Source organism: Syngnathus floridae, chromosome 3 (assembly GCF_059516105.1).
Source record: "Syngnathus floridae isolate MCC-2025c chromosome 3, RoL_Sflo_1.0, whole genome shotgun sequence".
NCBI classification, from domain to species: Eukaryota; Metazoa; Chordata; class Actinopteri; order Syngnathiformes; family Syngnathidae; genus Syngnathus; species Syngnathus floridae.
This window is the reverse complement of record NC_142415.1, coordinates 17,526,079-17,547,304: the sequence shown is the minus strand read 5'-3', so window position 1 is coordinate 17,547,304 and position 21,226 is coordinate 17,526,079. Positions and strand designations below refer to the sequence as shown.

General features: G+C 40.2%; 2 protein-coding genes across 2 annotated transcripts; both read left to right on the top strand.

The window, feature by feature from the left end:
* The first annotated feature begins 3,427 nt into the window (after positions 1–3,427).
* Positions 3,428–11,337, top strand: mmp2 (matrix metallopeptidase 2). Its single transcript, XM_088371444.1, has 13 exons — positions 3,428–3,720; positions 3,807–4,033; positions 4,602–4,750; positions 5,330–5,458; positions 5,553–5,726; positions 5,978–6,151; positions 6,702–6,875; positions 6,950–7,105; positions 7,184–7,310; positions 8,854–8,990; positions 9,485–9,644; positions 9,716–9,825; positions 10,357–11,337. Exons 1-13 carry the CDS (start codon positions 3,586–3,588, stop codon positions 10,458–10,460), a joined length of 1,956 nt encoding a protein of 651 aa, XP_088227570.1. The 5' UTR covers positions 3,428–3,585; the 3' UTR covers positions 10,461–11,337.
* A 689-nt stretch (positions 11,338–12,026) lies between these two features.
* Positions 12,027–19,406, top strand: lpcat2 (lysophosphatidylcholine acyltransferase 2). Its single transcript, XM_088371897.1, has 14 exons — positions 12,027–12,330; positions 12,552–12,694; positions 14,101–14,318; positions 14,505–14,617; positions 14,706–14,766; positions 15,246–15,304; positions 15,376–15,410; positions 15,525–15,579; positions 15,762–15,844; positions 15,918–16,043; positions 16,113–16,266; positions 16,564–16,662; positions 17,040–17,181; positions 17,871–19,406. The coding sequence occupies exons 1-14, from the start codon at positions 12,220–12,222 to the stop codon at positions 18,038–18,040; spliced, it is 1,569 nt and encodes a 522-aa protein (XP_088228023.1). The 5' UTR covers positions 12,027–12,219; the 3' UTR covers positions 18,041–19,406.
* Positions 19,407–21,226: the final 1,820 nt, after the last annotated feature.

Sequence of the window (21,226 nt, the reverse complement as noted above, 5' to 3'; positions counted from 1 at the left end):
CAAAACTCATCACCAACTCTGTTTGCTTAGCTTGAGATTTTGAATTATTTTCACAAATGTTCATTACTTTTTTCCCGAATAGTCTTATCCAAGTGTTCAATCAACTTGACATCCTGATAAAGTTTTAAAGTTTCTGGCAGCGAGTGCAGGCCAGCCCCCGTGTCCTACAAACACACACAAATCATTTACACGCTGTACTCATCAAAGGCAACTTTCCTTCATCCCCGCCGAGGCCCAACGTTGAGCTTCCAAATCAACCTCCCTGAGCGCCGAAGCCAAGGATACGATCCATTTTTTAAATGCAGCTGTTGACCTATTATCGCGATACCATCAGAGACCCCCTCCATCTTTTCTGTAGAACGTTGTGCGTTTGCTGCATCGGTGTTTACAAGGCGCTTGAGGGGAAAACAGAACGATGCCGTTAAACGAGGCAATCGGGCTAATGTCGCTGCGGGCCTGGCGCGCAAACAAAAACAAATTGTCAGTCAAATGGCGCCATTCTTTGATTCGGCGACACAACGCACAACAATGATTACCCCGGCAGTGTTAAACTCCTCCCGTGTCTTGCCGGAATCATAAATAAAATATGCCAGAGATAATGGATTTACTGTATACTCAATAATTCATCATCCAGTGATATAGTGTGTATCGCTGGGTTCTGTAACACAGCGCTTAGCCAAATTAAGTTAGCATGAAACAGATTTATTGACAGCTTGTTGCAAAGTTCATTTACTCAGCAGCCATTGCTTAATTACTCCTGCGAATGGAGAAACAAACAATGCCGGCAGACTCTAAGATTCTAAAATGCTCAGTGTCATGAGACACTAGAAAACATTGCATTATGCAGCCTTTTTTTTTTTTGTCTCCGTTCTGTATCATGTTAAGTTAAATATGATTTTTTTTTTCATTTTATTAGGAGCTTGGCCAGGTCAACCTGACAATTTGACACAATTTCTCCATATTATTGTTTTGTTCAAACTGCACTGATAGCAAACTGATTGTTTTTGTTTTATATATTTTTTGGGGGTGGAGTGATGGGGGTCATCTGTTCTTTATAATCCCGAATCGGGATGTGAATGATGTCTTTCCAAACTGCAGAATGAATGGACAGCCCTGATATGGAATCCATGGAGGTGTCCCATCCTATCCAATGAGTGAATGATGCCATATGCTCATTCAGGGTCATCCAGTCCAGCACATCAACAAATCAGACCATTAATAATAAGAAAGGGTGGCTTCTTCCAGGAATGCCAGCAGGATGGCCACAAATGGGACATTCTGGAAGTAATGCCGGGTCAAGTCATTGGGCTCCAGCTGGCTTGGTATCGCCATGCCCCCTGCCTGTTTGACCCCCGTCCAGCTGAACAGATTTCAGGCCTGGATGTAAGACCCCCATCCCCTCTGCCCCAATGCCCCGTCAGTAGCCGAGAATGATTGCAATGGGATAAAATGAATAAATTGATTTAACTAACAAATTGCACGGGAAAATGGAAAATTAATTCAAAAAATATCATTCTACTTTTGATTATGGAAATTGTTGGTGAGCGGGATTTAAGAATGGAGCAATTCACAGATTATAATTTGCCGACTAGTGGCTTTTACACAGAATTGCTAGAACTGTCACAATTCCGATATTACCTTTGCGAGCGTAAAATTGACAAGTCGACCTCATTCAGTGTCAGTAGGTAGCATTTATACTGAACAGGCATGTGGCATAATGCCTACCTGGGATTGTGTATTAGGTGTTGATAAGTAGATATCAGCTCCACTTGAGTCTGCCACCTGTGCAGCAAATAAATACAAATAAAATTCAACATCTAAACACATGTATGCTAAAAACACAGATTGTTGGTTCCAACCTGAAGAAAACAATTTACATGCAAATCAAAACATTATCTTCTCCCTGCAGAATAGTATTCATGTGCACAGATATGTTCAGTTGCAGTTAAGCCTAACTTCTCTCCCAGTTTTTATTGGAAGAGGCAGGAGGGCCTGTGTGTATTCATAGGCAACCATTTTGAAATTCCGGTCTCTGTGAGGGATCAAGCCTTTTAAGGGATGGCACACATGGAATAAGTGACAGGCTGGATGTTGTCTGGTCAGAAAAATTAACTATATGTTGAATGGCTAAAGGGGAAAGGGGGGTGGCTTTGTGTGATAAACCACCAAATCCTGTTTGGGGCCTGCCGTCTGTCAAAAGTGCTTCATTAGAGAATCTGAGCTTGCTGTGGTGTGTTGGCAGTAATATGCCACAAGAGCGGAAACAAAGTGATGTCAAGCGGGAATGGACGTAATTGGAAATTTATGCCAAAAATCTCGACTTCAATGGGACGGAGACGCTCCAGGGGCTTGGATTTGGAGGTGCAAGCCACACGTTGGCCAGTAAAGTTGCGTTAGAAATAACTTTACAGTAAATCTCTGAATACTGTATTATTATTCACGCATCTGTTTTCTCCCACATGTTCTGAATTATGATAATTTAAACATATTTTTATTGTTTCTGACGTTACACATATTGTACAGTTTTTTATTTATAATGTATGTGTATTGTAAAAAATTCATATGATTAGATTTAATTATTTATGAATAGTAAATCTAATTCCAAGATGCCCTCGATTTTATTGTCCCTCGGGTTGAACTCAGAACTGTCACATAATTGCATCTGCTTCATAAAAATTTACATCAAAAGCTTCAATACTAGTTACAATTTGTAAACACACAACCTATTGAATGACTAACGGTGTTCAAACTTTAGACTAGAAGCATGGATATTAATAATTATATATAAACACTTTTTTTATTTTGCTTCAGTGGACATTTCAAGATTATTTTTCAATTGGGCTTTTCCCACTTTCCGCCACAAGATGTCAGTGTTTGAGCAATTTACGTACTTGCTCGTTTTTGCCGCCAGGTGTCAGTGTTGCTCATAAAAACGTGTGGCACTGAATTCAGGGTTTATAAAAGCATCAACTCAACTTTTCATACTGTACAATTACGTGATGTTAAAAGTTTCAAGAAGGAAGTATAAAAAAATCCTAATTCATATGTTGAGTCATATCATTATCAGGACAGTGAATGAAAATATTTCTAAAAAATAAATTATTTGACAAAAGTACATGATAGTCAGAAAACATTTGAGCTGTGATTTATATTTTTCACGAACGCTATCACTGGTATTAGTTGCACTTAACATCTGAGCTTGTTACTTGCTTAAGAATGGTGCAAAAGCGTTTGATAATACAAATACATTTATTATAAATATCAAATGCATTAGCCAATTGTATAAACAAAACCAATGCAACAGCTAATGCAAAGGTCCGTATGTGGCCCTTCCAGACATACTTTATCCACCCCTTAGATCATCATGCCTCCCACTTTCAGCTCTGCTTTCGTCACGGCTCCAAGGCTGCGCACAAAGAAGGAAGAAAAAAAAAAGTGCCTGTGTAAGCAAAAAAAATGAGAAAGCGCTTGAGGTGAAAGGAAAAAGAAAGAAAGAAAAAAACTGCAGAAGAGCAGAAGCTGCACACACAGGAGGACCTTCGAGAAACTTTGAGCAACTTTTCAGGACACTCAAAGGTTTTCAAAATGGGTTTAGTGTCAGTTTTTGTGAGTGTGTTTTTGCTCCATTTCATCCACTTTAAATCAACATCTGCTGCCCCTTCTCCTATCATCAAATTTCCTGGAGATGACACTCCCGTAACAGACAAAGAAGTTGCACTGGTAAGTTTTTTTTTAACTTTTCTTTTGCAATCTCTTTTTGTGCAACTTTGTAATAATTTTCCACAAAATTCTCCTCTCTATTATAGCGCTACCTGAACACATTCTATGGGTGCCCGGAAGACCGATGCAACCTGATGGTGCTTAAGGACACCTTGAAAAAAATGCAGAAGTTCTTCTCCTTGCAAGAGACTGGCGAGATTGACGCCAAGACTGTTGAGATCATGAAGAAGCCCCGCTGTGGTGTGCCAGATGTGGCCAACTATAACTTCTTCCACAGAAAACCACAGTGGCAGAAGAAAGACATCACATATAGGTCAGAGCATGAACTTTTCTTCATTTAACCCCTTTAATTGTTGAAATTAAAAAAGAAACTAATTAGATTATTTATAATATGTTGAGGGTTGTTAAAATTCTAAAATACTGTTATGCTAACATGTAAATAATGTAGAATTTATTGTGTGGTGGTATTTATTCGTCCACCATGTTGGGGAGGATAAGATAGGCTTGGAAAAGAAAATTTTGTCTGTATTAACCCCCCTCCTAACTCACTTCAACAGCCCCTCCCTCAACATTCCCAAACAGCCCCCTCACCACCATCCACTGGGCCGTGAAACAGTTTTTTTTCTTTTTAAAACCGTCATTCCTATGCAGTACTGATGCAGGTGTTGTGTTTCAAGGTTTACAAAAATGTTTGGTTTCTCCAGATGAGCGGTTTTATGTCCCAAATAAATAAATCAGCATTTTGTTACCACATGATTCATGCCCCCCCTCCCCCCCTCCCCCCCACACACTCCCCCCTCCAGCCAAATTCCTCTGCAATCTCTGTTGCTTTGAGATTGTGGTTGCTTCTTCTTGTCACCATTTTATTTCAAACTCCACAGAATCCTCGGCTACACTCCGGATCTAGATGAGGAAGTCATCAATGACGCTTTCTTCAGAGCCTTCAAAGTGTGGAGTGATGTCACACCGCTGTCATTCAGTCGCCTCATGGACGGAGAGGCTGACATTATGATCAATTTTGGCCGCAATGGTATGTCAATAAACGCAGTCCTGTGTTTTGCTCGATCACCGTCACAGTTACCACAAAAACAGAATTTCACCATGACTACAATCTTAATAGTCGAGTTTATTTCTGTCCCCCTTAATCACAGAAACTTCTCAAAGAGCTTCACATGCCTTCAGTTGATGAATATTCTCAAAATCCCCTGATCATAACCCCAAAGGAAAAACTCAGTTTTTTTACCTGACATACTGTATATCAGGATTGTCGAACTTAATTTTGTCGTGGGCCGCATCATAGTCATAGTTTCCTTCTTCAGGCCATTTTGGTTGTCAATCCAAATAAATGTATGAATGTCATATTATATACAGTATAGGCTACACAACAAACTGACTAGTAAAAACTGTTAAAATGTTTAAAAAGATGAATGGTAGTAAAAATTGCGAGTAACATCTTAAAAGTCAAGACAATTTGCAATTTTTTGCATTGACACAGTCCATGCACAATTTGTCTTCATGGGCCAAATATATGGGCCAGATTTGGCCCACAAGCCAGAGTTTGACACCCCTGCTGTAGATGCTTATGAAATCCATACTGTGTCGTCAACAGAGCATGGCGATGGTTACCCATTTGATGGCAAAGACGGCCTCTTGGCTCACGCCTTCGCACCCGGCCCAGGAATAGGAGGCGACTCCCACTTTGACGACGACGAGCAGTGGACGCTCGGAGATGGCCAAGGTAGAACTTTGCCAAAGTTCTGCATTCTCTTTCGAGACAGGTGACCTGAATGAGTTTCAGGCAGTTGAATCCTTTTGATTCTTTTTCAAAACAGTGGTTAAGGTGAAGTTCGGGAATGCGGACGGAGAGTTCTGCAAATTCCCCTTCCTGTTCCAGGGGACCGAGTACACCAGCTGCACCTCTCAAGGCCGTGACGACGGATTCTTGTGGTGCTCTACCACTTACAACTTTGACGACGATGGCAAATATGGCTTCTGTCCTCACGAATGTAAGTCATGGCCCGAGAGACCTAATGAATGACATCTGTTCTTTTGTACTGAAAGAAAGGAGATGTGAGACTTTGCCAGGAAAGAACTTTTTATGTGGTTTTGTAGGGGAATCATTTTCTTTCCAAAATGTTTGCCCCACTTTAAGAAATCATCAAACATGTAAAGATTGATTGAGACGGAAGGAAAAAGTGTGCCTGATTGTCGGAATATACTGTTTAACGCTTTGTTTGTCTCAACCTTGACATTGCAGTGCTCTTCACCCTGGGTGGAAATGCTGAAGGCGCTGCGTGTAAATTTCCCTTCACCTTCCAGGGCGACAAGTATGACAGCTGCACCACCACAGGAAGAGATGACGGCTATCGCTGGTGTGCCACAACCGAGAACTACGACCAGGACAAAACCTACGGCTTCTGCCCCGAAACCGGTCGGTGGGGCATTCTTCTTCTGGATTTTATCGGTTTTGTTTACACGACTGTGAAACGTTGATCGCCCTGATGGGTGTTCTCCTCTCCAGGGAAGATTCATTTGAGGGTTTCCGGTGTTGTTCATGGTCTACCAAAACCATGTGAAAGTATTTTGATGTGCTCTATTTTATGATAGAGAAGTATGACTATGATTCTTTGTGGTTAGCACTTTTGCCGCTTGAAGTGAGAGGCTTCTGGTTTCCAAGCTTGTTTAGACAGTGAAAGTTCTCCACTAAAGTATTTGTTATGTTATGTTATGTTATGTTATGTTATGTTATGTTATGTTATGTTATGTTATGTTATGTTATGTTATGTTATGTTATGTATATCTGTTTTTAGCTGTGGTTAGTCTGCCTCATGGTTTTGTAGTTCCAGGTTTGAATCCCAACTCTAGACCTTCCTGTGTTTTGTTTACATGTTCTTCTGCTTCACATGTACTCCATGTCATGTTCTCCATAGTGTCATAACGCACAAGTTTGTGGTTCTCATCAAATCGTAATACTTTTGCAGCCATGTCAACCGTGGGAGGCAACAGTGAAGGGGGCCCCTGTGTCTTCCCCTTCACCTTCCTGGGAGACACCTATGACTCCTGCACCACGTCCGGGCGCAGTGATGGCAAGAAGTGGTGCGCTACGACCAAGAGTTACGATGATGACCGCAAGTGGGGTTTCTGCCCAGCCGAAGGTAGGAACCAACCAATGCATATCGTATCACTCAATATTATATATTACATATTTGATCACACAAATTGTTTTCAGGTTACAGTTTATTCCTGGTGGCTGCTCATGAATTTGGCCATGCCCTTGGTTTGGAGCACTCTGATGACACGAGTGCACTGATGGCCCCCATTTACACCTACACCAAAGACTTCAGACTCTCTAGCGATGATATCAAGGGCATCCAGGAGCTATATGGTGGGAACCAAATGCCACACAATCATAAATTGATTTTAAAATAGCCTAAGGAATGACAAAGGTCTGTTCTATTTCCAGGCGTTCCTACTGATAAGCCTCTACCACCAACCCAGGAACCCGTTACCCCCATGGACATCTGTAAGGACCCCATTACTTTTGATGCTGTTGCCCAAATTAGAGGAGAGACTTTCTTCTTTACAGACAGGTAAACGAAATGAAATATGGAACATTATTTTGGACCAACTTGGATCCCTGTAACCAGATTTGGTGATGGGAAAATGAAGCTTCAAGATGCTTCATGAACCAGTAGTGTTAAATTACAACAAGTGGTTCATGAAGCATCTTGAAGCTTCATTTGCCATCACTAGTTGCTACAAACACTGCACCTTCTCATTCTGCTCCATCGAATAGCCTAACATTGTGAATATGTAGATTTGAGACAGTTTTTATTGTTGTCTATTATGGTTTTTTTCCACAGCTACTTTTCTCTCTGCTACTTTAAAATCTTATGAAGATCTAATGCTAACACTATTTGTTTACGAGAAATCGTAAGTCCAACCACTTGAAGATGTCGTTTTTTTTATGTTACGCGTTCAAACTAAAAACAGCTTACAATACAAATAGCTGTGTACATTGCTACGCACGAACCGCTGTGTAAGCAATTACTCATGCTGTTTGTGCATCAATCTTCTTGAAAATTGTGCTAGCGGTTGAGCATTTGGCTGACGAAGAATTCTTTTGGGGATGCTAAAGTAAATACAAGCTTTGATATTTAGTTACTTTGATACCTACTACTCTCTGGAGGAAATAAGACAGCCTGACCAAGGAATGAAGTTTTTCTCCTGGACAAGCTTGAGTTTGAATCAAACCAGAACCCAACTCGGAAAATTCACTTTTATTTCACTACATTTACAGAGGATCAAATTCTTTGTAGGCCTCAAAATCGTTGGCTCATTGTTTGGAAATCAAGCTGTGCTGAAACCTGATTCCCTGTGACTCATAATGCTGAAACGTCCAAGCAGATTTTTAAGGTTTAACAGTCTAATAGCCTAACTATATTTATTACTTGAGTGTACATGTCCTGTTTGTGCATTTTTCTCTCATATTAAGCGACCGTTAGACATATAAAGATCTTATCTATTGCAGTTTCAACATATTTATTCTTCAAAGTGCAGCAAGATATTTTTTAGCCAGCCACTCAACCCGTGTTTACACGTTCTCTAATTTTATGCTCATTCCTTGCTTTTATTGGTGTAATTTATACTTGCTTCGTGCACAGTTCTAAGGTTATTTAAAATAATAGACGGATTGTATCTTGTGTTTTTTACTAAGTTCTGGAAAGTCAGAGTATTACTGTCACACTAAAAACAATGGAGATCTTTAGGAACTTGCAGACAGATTCATTAAGAGCAAAGTTAGATCAGCATTGATGGCTGTATTTCTCATTTTGATTTGGCAATTCTTCCTCCCTGGCATTCCATTTTCCTTTTGAAAACTGGGTCAGTGGAAAAGCGTTTGGGAAGCGGCCGTTGTTGTTGTTGCGTAGCTGTATTGCGAATCCGGGCAAGAAGGGTCTTGTTCCACTGGCGCAGCCTCGGGTCTTAACGGGAACCAGATGCTCGTGAATCACGCCTTTGTGGGCTGATGCGACCACAAGTCGAACAAGCCGCCCACCCCCTTTTTTCAACTCCGTACTCTTAGCCCACCCTCACCTCCCGCCCTCTTTTTACCTCTTGTCTTTGTGCCAGGTTCCTGTTCAGGTCAGTAAGCTTCAGAAGCAAGCCCAATGGACCCATGCTGGTGGCCACCTACTGGCCTGACTTGCCCAGCAAGATAGACGCCGTCTATGAAAACCCAGTGGAAGAGAAAACAGTCTTCTTTTCAGGTTTGATGAATAAACGTGCTGATTGTTGGAATTTTTCTTTTTTTCATTCGAAACAAATACTTGTCTTTGCTCCTTAACCACTTGGATGACTTTGCTTTTAATTCGTCAGCCATTTCCATTTTCTGGAATTGTTGGTGGGGGTATCCCATGTGCCAATTATTAGTGGTTCTTCAAACATTCTTTGGGCTTGACTAAACTAAATCAAATAATAATGTCCTTGGACTAGGCTGAGCTTTACATAATATGTGTCTGCTGTTAAAAACATGCCTAGTCTGGCTATAGGTACCAATCAAGTAATATTGTGCATTTTATGTTAATTAGGGCTTTTGACTCAATTTCCTTGTTCAACAATATAGATTGTTATTATTTTGGGATGGTTAAATCTCCTTATTGGAGAAGCTACACTCATCTTGTGTTGTCATCCATTTTTTGTTGATGCCCAACGGGCTACATAGTTGGTTATTTTTAGCTATCGTTATGCTTTTGTCATCCAGGCAATCAATTGTGGGTGTACAAGGAGCACGAATTGGAGAGAGGCTACCCCAAGAGACTCGACAGTCTCGGCCTGCCATCTGACCTGGAACAGATTGATGCCGCTTTCAGCTTTACGAAGAACAAGAAGACTTACCTCTTTGCTGGGGAGCAATTCTGGAGGTGAGGAACAATCTATTTGTCAAGTGACCTCGATTTTTTAATCGTTTTTACTAAATCAACGTGACTTGCAGATATGATGAAAAATCAAAGACGATGGACAGCGGTTTCCCCAAACTTATTGCTGAAGCTTGGAATGGCATCCCAGATGGCGTTGACGCTGCCTTCAGTCTCAGCGGAATTGGTAATTGATGATTTTGTCCCCCTGATGTTTACTTTACGTGTAGTTAAGTGTGTGGCCTTCAAGTGATATAAGACATGTCTGCAAATCCATTCTGGATGCAATGATGACCCAATTATGACTACACGAACAATTCAGTACTTAAAGCAGTAGACAATGAAGAAGTCACCTAAACTATATGTAATGTTAACTTGAGTAGTTAGGACGGGATAAAAGCAATACAGTTTCAGGAATGGACATCGGTGAAAACCACCATGGGCCTCCCTTCTGAATGGGGATGTTTTGCCAGCGACACGTGACCAAGGTTTTTTTCCATTGCGGCTTTGCTAATCTTTATAAAAGTGAGTCTGTGCAGCAGGACAGACGAGCCCCTGTCTGCAACATTTGGAGAAGCCTTAACAAGTGTAGCCACTATGCATCAAGTAAAGTGGACCAATGTCAAAACAGATCCATCCAAAGGGGCTGTTGCTCTAAATTGTATTTTATATTTCAAATTAATGCATCATAATGCAAATCTTTGCTTATCTTTACTAGATTACAGCTACTTCTTCAAAGGCAACCACTATTTCAAACTGGAGGACAGCAGCTTGAAGATCGTCAAGTTGGGCGAAGTCACAAAGGACTGGCTTGGCTGTTGAGCACATCACCTGTGATGAGGACAATGCCAAACACTTTATCATACTCGACCCGAGGTCGCTGCAGTGCACGCTACGTTTTAATCCTGCCTCAGAAGCCTCCATTGGACTTTCTATACAGCGAAACACAGCTAGGTTTTCATGTGTGACGTTTCATTTGTCAAGCCCATGCACATTTACTACGTCTTGTACTCTTTGTTTTGTATAGTTATTTGGTTTTAATCCAGTTTTTTTAACAGTGACATCAGGTATGTCCACACTAAAATGAACACTTCTTTTTTTTTTTACCGTGATGAGCTTGTTGTAAACGGTATGAGGATTCCACTTTTGGCTGAGATAAAGTGTTTAAAGTAGTTTTTATAAGAAATGTATTTGACTATAGTTGATTTGCTCGTGGTTGTGCACTACATTTGAAAAAAAATGACTTTTGCACAATCTCTGTGACCGAATATGGTGCTTTAGAAACTTTCTTAAGAAAATGCACGCAATCGAGTGTCAAACTGAAGGATATGTTGTGATCTTTTAATTTGACACTCATTTGTAGATACATGCATTTTTATATTCTGTGTTATGTCTGAAGTAGGGGAGTTTCCAGGAATATGTTTAGACAGCCATTAATTTCCTCTTGTTTAGCACTTTGTAGAAGCTTTGAGGTTTTAGTTTGGTACGGAGGGACTGAAGGCACAGGTTGGCCCTTTAGGTCTTGTTTGCTGCATGATAAAATCATGACAAAAGTACCGCTGTAGTATTGCAAAAAAAATCTATTTGTTTTACACTCAACTTGTTGATACAGTGGTAGTTTTTTTTTTTTTTTTTGTCTTGGTTGCCATGCTTGTGCACTTTTTTACTGTCATTAATAAAGATGGTCATTATAAGGTAATGACGTGAGACGGATGTGATTTATATATACAATAAACCAAACTGAAGATGGCAGAAATTGAAAATCTGTCCCAAAACCTTTGACCATAACCATTTATGCAGTTTAATACTTTTTTAAATACATAAAACTGCCCCACCTTGTGGAAATTTCAGTACAGTACAATAAACGTGTTTCTCTTTTTCTTTTCTTTTTTTTAACAGTAATCATTTCTCTAGCTCATATACGCACAAAAATTGTTTTAACCTTTACGAATTTACATTTGTGAATATGAGACTTTGTTAGAATTATAATGAGATTTTTTATTTTATTTATTTATTTATTTTTTTTGTTTTGTTTTGTTTTGTTGTCACACTTTAAAAAGCCAAAACGTACATTCTGCAAAGTTACATGAGACATTATTCACAATAAATCTCCAAATGTACTCCCACGGCTTACGGGTATGAGTGTGTTTCCAAAGCAGAAAGAACCCTAACCCTAACCCTAACCCTAAACCTAACCCTAAAACTAAATTTATCATAGGGTAACGTTGATGAATAATTTTTCGTGAAACCTCTTTCACCCTATTTACTTATTTATTTTTAAGTTTTTGTTTATAATGGAAAATGTTACAACGAATTATCAAAAATTATTGATGAATTATTTTTTATTTGTTTAACAATCTGTCAAATCGGTGAAGTAAGGGAGGCGGAGCTTGAGTTGGGTCACTTCCGGGATGGCTTCGGCTGTCTGTTTTGCTAGCATGAACGCTGAGGTTTTCCGTGTGCAATAGGCAAAAGGAGAAGCAAAAGAGAAAGCGGTGGATGAGGCCCTCCGACGCGGAAGTGAAATGATAACATGAAGCTGCTCCTGTAACTGCACCGTGCATCTTTTTCCTGCCTCGCGATGCCGTCTGAACGCGTCTTCGCCCTGCCGAGGCAGCAATCACTGCTCCTGCCTGCTGTCATCAACCCTTTTGTGCAGGACACCAAACTGTCCAAGGCCACCATAATCAAAGTGAGTGACAATGGCGCATTAGTATCAATGCAAAGTAGAATTAAAAGCGTGGCCACATGCATAGGATTGATTGTCCCCTCCGGCCTCTGTAATCTGCTTTGCAGTGTGCACAGCCAGAACAATAAGAGCCTTTATGTGCTGCATATTGATCTGGATTTGACGCATGGAATGTAAATATGGAATGTGTCTTTCCTGACACAACTATTACTATGTTTGTGCAGTGTGTCCTCCAGGGAATCATCCTGGTTCCTCTCCGAGCCATCCTCATCTCATTGGTCCTCATGGTGACCTGGCCAGTGGCTGTCATCATCACCTTCAAGCATCCTCTGAAGGGAGCAGTAGCACCAATGACAGGATGGAGAAGGTAACCTGGTTGGGGGAAAGAAAGCAGATTCAAATATACAAATGTAATTTGTTGACTAAGTTTGTAACTTAATGTACTCATTCGGGCCAAAAATGAAAAGTATTGTGTGGATGTTATCATTACTGGTATGAAAATGAAGCTTCAAATTTGCTTCATGAACCAGTTGTATTTTTGTGACTCCTCTATATTACACTGTTGGTTTAAATTGAGCGATTTAAGAAATGGCAGGTCACTGTACTTTCAGCCCAATGTGCCAGTTAGAAGAGTCCCAAAATGCAACAACTGGTTCATGAAGCAAATTTGAAGCTTTATATTCCCAACAGTAGCTATCAGCACAAAGCTACCATCTGTGACCATGACATGGATAACCTAAAACTCAAAGAAGGCACCACCAATACTGAACGATGTATGGTCTCTATATTATTGCTTTTCACATTATTCAGAGTAGGTCTGGAACGTATCCCCGATGATACACAAGGTTTTACTGTACGTTTATAGACGGAAATTAGGATTACGGCATTAGGCAAACATCATTCAGTATGATAGCAACCCATTTAAACCGCTGTCCTGCACAATAACAATATCAACGCAAATGCATTTTCTATACCGCTCATCCTGTTCAGGGTTATGAGAACTTGAGGCGTATCACAGCTGACTGAGAAAAAGCAGACACACCCCTCGGGCTGATCGTATTTACCGGTATTGTAGAGTCACAGAGAGCCTTTCGCTCTTATTTCTACACCGTCACTGATTAGAAACTGAATACATGACACATTACAACATCAGTGACAACACAAATGATCAAAAGAGTGATGAACTCTTCCTGTCTCGCATTACATTACATTCCAGTTGTTGAAATAATCCTTTTGTAATATTTTTAAAAAGTCATTTCGTAGTCTCAAATGATCATTTAAAACTTAGGTAGTGAAAAAAAATCTGTGCTGTTAATCATTAGAGGATGCACTCAATTTTACGAGCTTGTTCTCGGATTTGCCTTCCAAACCAAAAATGCCCGCCAGGCAAAGCAGCGTATCATCAAAACAAATAGATATTGACATTGTTTGTATTAAGTGCTTTTATTTTTTTTGGGGGGGGTGGTGAGATCATATCTGCACCAGCAGTGTTACTTTAGCTGACTTCCTAGAACACGGGACCATAAACCGTTTGGGTTCTTACACTGTTTATTTTTAATTCCTCCATTATCTGATTGCCGTAGTCAAACAGAATGTGAACGGTCGAAGCAGTTGACTTTAGCAATGAGGAAGTGAAGGGCGGATGTCAAAAGTGGTTGCAGGCTTAAGTTGTACAATGTTTTGCAATCCTCATTGCAGAAATTATTTAAAAAAAAAAATACCCTTGTGGACTTCACTCTTTGGATGCTAAACAAAAATTGGTGCCATCCGCAGGCTGATGTGTCAGAGCGTGATGGCCGCCCTGGGGAGAGCTTACTACTTTTGCATGGGCTTCCGGGTGGTTGTGAAGGGCAAACAAGTGGGCAGCGCCGAGGCCCCCATTCTGGCCGTGGCCCCCCACTCCACTTTCTTCGATGGCATAGTGTGCATCATGGCGGGCCTGCCTTCCACTGTGTCCCGTGTGGAGAACCTGGCCACGCCCATATTTGGCAGTGAGACACTTTTTTTTATTTTTTATATTATATTATATTATATTATATTATATTATATTATATTATATTATATTATATTATATTATATTATATTATATTATATTATATTCGATTCGCTTTTGGGATATAAGATGTCGGTGGAGCAGCCATGACACCTCTTTTATTGTCTTTTATCTTTTCTCGCAGGGTTCGTACGCTGCCTCCAGCCAGTACTGGTGTCCAGAAAAGACCCTGACTCAAGGAGGAACACCATCCAAGAGATTGTTGGCAGAGCCAAATCAGGAGGTCTCTGGCCGCAGGTATAAAAGAAAAAAAAATACACCAATTTAAGAGTTTGACTTAGAAGCTGGTTGAATATATTTTTTGATTTACTGATTTGTTCCTCAGGTTTTGATATTTCCTGAGGGGACGTGTACAAATCGCTCGTGTCTCATCACATTTAAACTAGGTAAATTATTCAAATCATCCCTCCTTTTTCCTGTTTTCATTAAGTTTACTGGCGAGCTGTAACCTCTGATGCATCTTGGATTAGACCCCAAGATGTACACAAATAAAGTAATGCGAATATCCAAACTTACTGACAATTTCAGAGGTATAATTACCGACCTAGCAATGCTTGTTGTTGGGATTTGAGAGGAAGCCAAAGGAAACTATTTAGGAAGGCTAGAGCCAAGATTAAACTAATTTGTAAAAATCCGTACGTAATTGACACCTCCTGAAAAGCTATTTAATATAGATGGCAGCAAAGCACTACTTATAGCTAATCAGATCACTTCAACATAGTTCCATGGCACCAAGATGCCTCAAAATGGTGAAATTGTGAATTCTGAGTATGCAGGGAACATTTTCTTGTCAATTTAAAATCTATGAGAAAAAAAATCTCCAGAAATGCTGACTTTTTTTCTTTTCTTGCATTCTTTCCTGTAGGTGCCTTTATTCCAGGTGTACCCGTGCAGCCAATCATTTTGAGATATCCGAATAAAATAGTAAGTTACGACACACGGATCTGTGTGCGTCCCTAACCGTGTGTCAACTGAACATACGTGTGCTTTCCCAGGACACAGTAACATGGACTTGGCAGGGTTTCAGTTCGTAAGTGTGCTCATTACACTAAATCATCTTTCCTTATCAAATAACAACCGTGCACATAAAAGAATTCCTTGATTTGATACAATTCATGACACCTACTGATTAAATCATGTGCAGGAGGACATTGCTACTTCTAACGCTGTGTCAGCTCTACACCACGGTGGAGATCGAGGTAAATTAGCCTTCAACGTAAAGACGATAGACAAAAAGTATGTTGAACAAACAGAAAAAAATTGTTGCATGGTGGCTTTTCATGCACAATTATGTTTCTGTAATAAATATGTGGATGACTATTGTCAAAATGGCTGCGGAATGTTTAGATCATGTGACCTTCATCATCTTGTGTTTTTTTAGTTTCTGCCTCCTCACATCCCCACGGAAGAGGAGAAAAAAAGCCCTGCTTTGCTTGCCAGCAAAGTGAGAGACATCATGGCCAAGTGGGTAAAGAAACACATGCAATGAGTCCAACTGGGATTTTTTTGTACGTATCGTGCTAAACGACGCCTGCAGGGCTTTGGGCGTTCCAGTGACGGACCACACCTACGAGGACTGCCGTCTGATGATCTCAGCCGGCGAGTTGACGCTGCCAATGGAGGCCGGCCTGGTTGAATTCACCAAAATCAGTCGAAAACTCAAGTAGGACGATTAGCAGCTTGGCTTTGAACTGACACATCATGAACCTGCTGTCTTTTTTTTTTTTTGTAGTATCAAATGGGACAACGTGAGGAAAGAATTGGATAGTTTTGCTGCCATGGCCACTTCCTGTAAAGGCGGACGCATCACTATCAAGGAGTTTGCCAGCTTTCTAAAGCTCCCCATCAACCCTGCCCTGGAGGAACTCTTTGCGCTCTTTGACCGGGTATGACAATTCATATCTTTGTAATAAATTTTGAATTATCCACAAGACATATGGCACAGTTTTCACCTATGCTTTCATCATAATACTCAAATAGGCAGGTCAAATTTTTGGTGTTTAATTTAACACTAGCTAGGTGGACAGGCCAATCTATTCATATGCTGCAGTGGCAGAGCTAGACGGGGGGGCCACAGGGGCACTGCCTCCCTGAAATATTCTTTGGCCAGACCAGATAATATAAATGATATTAAAATAATTTACTGTCTCATCTCTACTTTCATGTGTATGGTTCTTTCACAGAATGGCGATGGCACCGTAGATTTCAGAGAATATGTCATCGGCGTGACCATCTTGTGTCGACCTGCTAACACTGATGAAGTGCTGCGTATGGCTTTCCGGGTATGTTCATTTTGCGATCTAATATGACGACTGAACGTTATTCCACTGATGTTAGAGTGTAGATGAACTGAGACGACTGAAAGCCGAGTGTGTGGCTCTGCTGTGAAATGGAAGCAGACAGCCGCATTCAAAGACATTTGGATCATGTCACGGTAATAATCTGTGTCTGCTGCCGAGCGCCTTGGGAGTCTTGGGAGTCAGTCTCGGAGTCAATTTTCCCCTGACCAGGACAACAAATGTGGTTTCGGAAAAGGACTGCAAAAAAACAATAGAATGCTATTACAAAGTTTCACTCTCAAGATGAACTTGCACAGGAGAAACCTTGTGGTATGTTTACCTGCACAGGCGTATCATTCAAATATTTCTTCTTGTTTTAGCTGTTTGACACTGATGAGGATGAGAAAATCACCCGGGAGGAGTTCACGGCGCTGCTGCGCTCCGCTTTGGGCGTGTCTGATCTCAACATGGTCAAACTTTTCAAGGAAATTGACGCCGACGCCTCGGGTTTTATCACATTCAGTGAGTACGCAACGTTTATCACTTCTGGAATTTACACTGGTGCATTGGGATATGAGTTTAATTCATTGCAATAGATGGATATTTTTATATTGTGATATACTGTCTGTCTATATGTGTTGCTGCACCGTTTATGTGCAATTTTCTGTCACTTAAAGCATAACGCCGCTACGTAGATGCTATTTCTTAGCCCATTTTTGGCGTTTCTTATTTCTAGCGAGACAAAGTTGGGTGGTTGTTTTAAAAACTAAATGTGTTTAGTAAAATTTTGCAATATAGTGAATCATTGCAGTTTTACAGTGGATAGAAACTGAGCGCTGTCGCAAAATAACCCAATTAAATGACACCCCACAAAATGTTTTTGATTGTCTACAAGATGGTGTGAAAGATCTACTGATGTTTTAAAGAATAAATCAACTCACTCCAATTTAGATCCCTGACACCAAGATGTCACCAGATGACATTCAAACAATACTAAATGCAGAACCATGTGGGGTTGATTTATGTATTTAAAAAAAATTAATTGTCTTTAGGTGCAAATGTGTGTGAAAATGTGTCCTCCAGATGGCAGCAATGTCCACCAAAAATCAAATTTTCCAGTCTTGACTCAAACTTTGAAAATAGTTCTTCCATTTGGCATTTCGTGAGAAGTCCGCAAATAAATTAGAAAATATTTTTTGGGGATCCCTCAGGTGAATTTCAAAGCTTTGCCACAAACCACCCGGAGTACGCCAAGCTCTTCACCACCTATCTGGAGCTTCAGAGGTATCAGGCAATCCAGGAGGCCACGCCTGGCGAGCTGGAGCTGAGTGGTGCGGGCGAGAATCAGGAAGACAGCATCTCGGATAAGAAGGACGACTAACCCAATTTGTGGTCCGCTCCTTTTGGTCGCAAGAACCACGTCGCAGGTCATGTCGCTTGCTTTTTTTTAATGGACATTTTTAAAACGCTTTTCTTTTCAGTCTTAGTAGTGCCTTAGAGGGCAGACACTAATTCCATGCGTTTTGGAGCACCTGTCAAAAATGTGTTTGGTCACAACACTCCCCTTTTTCTTGCACTTGCTTTGTTTTGTCCTTGAATTTCTTTGGGCACAAAAAATGCCGGAAACAAGAAGTTTCGTCATCAGTAGACAGACAAAAAAATGTCTCAAGAACAAAATCCTGATAAGATAAGGAAGTGAGCCATGCTGGTTTGAAGGCAGTATTTTAGCCATCTTGGCCATTTTTCTTCCCACAGTTTGCTACCAAACTAAGCAAAACTGAGGTTTGTTTTTAAAAAATTCAGCCTTTAAGCTTACTTTACTTAGCAACATGAAATTCGGTAGTGCGACTTTTATTCGAATAAGGAAACAAAATAAATATAGACAACATTTTGATTTGAATAATTTTAGCGAATAATTGGATAACCAAATTCAAAATAATTATTACAAATAAAATCAATCCATTTGTTGTGTTCACCCTCAAAAGACAACAAATAAAAAAAAATCAGTGTTTGGTGTTTTTAACTGTTAATTATTGTGCTTTGGCTTGCTCTGTGCATTATTCCTTGTGTGCTTTCCACCTTATGTGACTTTCTTTTGAGTTTACCGCGCCCACACCTTCCTTTGTCTTACATCGAGGCAAAGGGTTTCAGTGTAATTAGTCTACACGAAGCTTTATTAGATTTCCAAGCTAGCAGATGTTGTATGTGTGTACTCAGGGACAGGGACCTTTGTAAGACAGCTGTATAATTAGCCAGAGCTTTTGCTTTGCATGTTCTGTTTATTTGCATCCCCGCTCGACTTGCTGAGACAGCACTAAGTCAACTCCAGCGCAAATAAAATAGGGCAATTTGTGAGCAAAAAGCCAAGGAGTGTATTCCAGAGGGCGTTCACACGAACAAACAGTTATGTTTTCTGTTGTTTTGTCGACTTTGCAAATTTTGAAAGTAAAACAAGAATATATGTGTAATTAATATTCTTTTGCACACAAAAAAAAACTTTTGTAATGAGGCACACGTTGACTTAATGGGCTCTGTCATTCAATGAGTCGCCACATGGTGGCAGCAGTCATCTCGCTTGGGTTTCATTATATTTGTAGACCCTTCTTCAAGCATGATATTAGTGTACTCCAAAAAACATGATCTTCATTTCAATGTTACAACAAATGTTTATATTGTGAACACAAGAAAATGTGCAATTGTGACATTTCATTGTGATTGTACTAAAAATAAAAACATTGAACGAGTCACGAGTGACTCCTTTTATCCATCAATATATAAAGATTATAGCAAATAAATACCTTCTTGTGGGCTCCTCCTTTTCCCTAACAATTTAAGGGAATAATAAAATAAACACAACCCTCTTTTTGATGCCTCACCCTTCCTCCTATTTCCCATTTATTTTAACAGATAAACAATAAATGTCCATCAATCAATAAAAATATTGAAAAATGTAGTTTTCCCATCAAATAAACTAGAGTGAATACCCAACCAAGACAGCAGCACTGTAATGTGATGTGTTGCAGATTGTAACTAAGCATCACTATTGATCTGATACCGTCTCCATCTGAAATGAAGCTTCAAATATGCTTCACGAACCAGTTGGTTGGAACTCTTTGGTTTAAATAAATGGATTTAAGAAATGATAAGTCAGTGCTCTTATATCCCAATTATGAACAAAGACTGCCATCTAGAAGGGTCATAAAATACAAAAACTGGTTCATGAAGCAAATTTGAAGCTTCATTTTCACATCACCAATGTCCTGTGAATATTCTATACAGTGTACATTTAAAATCCAATGATTCTACATATAACGTTGGGTCCACGTTTCACTGTGCGTGTCCTTTGCACGTGCACCAATGAGATAAATGATTTTGGGGCTGGTGGCTTTATTAAAAGCCACACCGCTAAAACAAACTTGTGAATTCCACCCTTCAATTGGATTTAACCTTTTCAAAGCGTCTCATTTCATTTGGATCCAAGATGATGAGATCAATGGAGGCACGTGCTTCTTGTCCCTTTTAAAGACACTGGGACTTGGTCCTGTGTGCCCCCCCACCCTTTCACTAACACGCATGCAGGCGCATATACGCACACCCTTAGCCATCCTCCCTCTTACATTGTATATTGCTGTATCCATTTCAGCAGTGCCTGGGGGCTGATCCTGTCGCAGCAGATTGTGGGAGATACGCACCCACTAATGTGATTTGGTGGCAGGACCTGGCTGAGCAAGCATGCAGCCTCGGTTAGGAGCCCACGCCGCGCACGGGTATCGAACGTACGGCGAAAACAACGGGCCAGCCCGGCGAGTAAAGGTCAGAAGAAATAGGGCTTAAGTTTTTGCTAAGCACTAGAATTCATTTATACTGATTTCCAAATGAAATGTCAAAAGTGGCACAATTTGGAATTCAGTAAGAACAGGCCTCAAAAGTTTCACATCAAGACTTTAGCTCAGTGAGACGTCTCAAGTGGGTGTGGCAGGTCTCTGTCAGGATGTTGCAGGGGAAGGAAAGGCTGATGTTTAAGATTTATTATTAGTAGTGAACTGAAAAAGTGTGATGTTAATTTTGGGAGGTTTAACTGCATTATGATTTAAAATCAGGATGTCATCATGAAAACATTACATTCCACTAGGGTGGGTATTTTCAAGGGAAAGTTGCAGGAACAGGAACAAACTGTTATTATATGTGCTCTATGTCCTTGGAATAGATCATTCCTTTTTATGAAAACAGGATAAAGTCTCAAAAACACGCACAGACGTTAACTAAATCCATAAAAACATTTTGCTAATATCAGCTGAGCATGTAAATTATTGTCGTAGAGTTGTTAAAGATCTTTATATGTAATATAAACATGATAGGAACATCCTGGGTTGATGTTTGTAATGCAAACCATATCAACATGCCTACAAGTTTAGGGTAATATTGTTTGCTTTCTGTTTGCATGTCACCTCAGAGATTACCATCTTGTTAGCAAATTTGCTCAACTTTGATGTTTATAGCCTGTGAATGGCAAGCAAATGTAGCAGTAAGGCAAGCTGTTCACACCATTGTAAATGAACTTTGACTG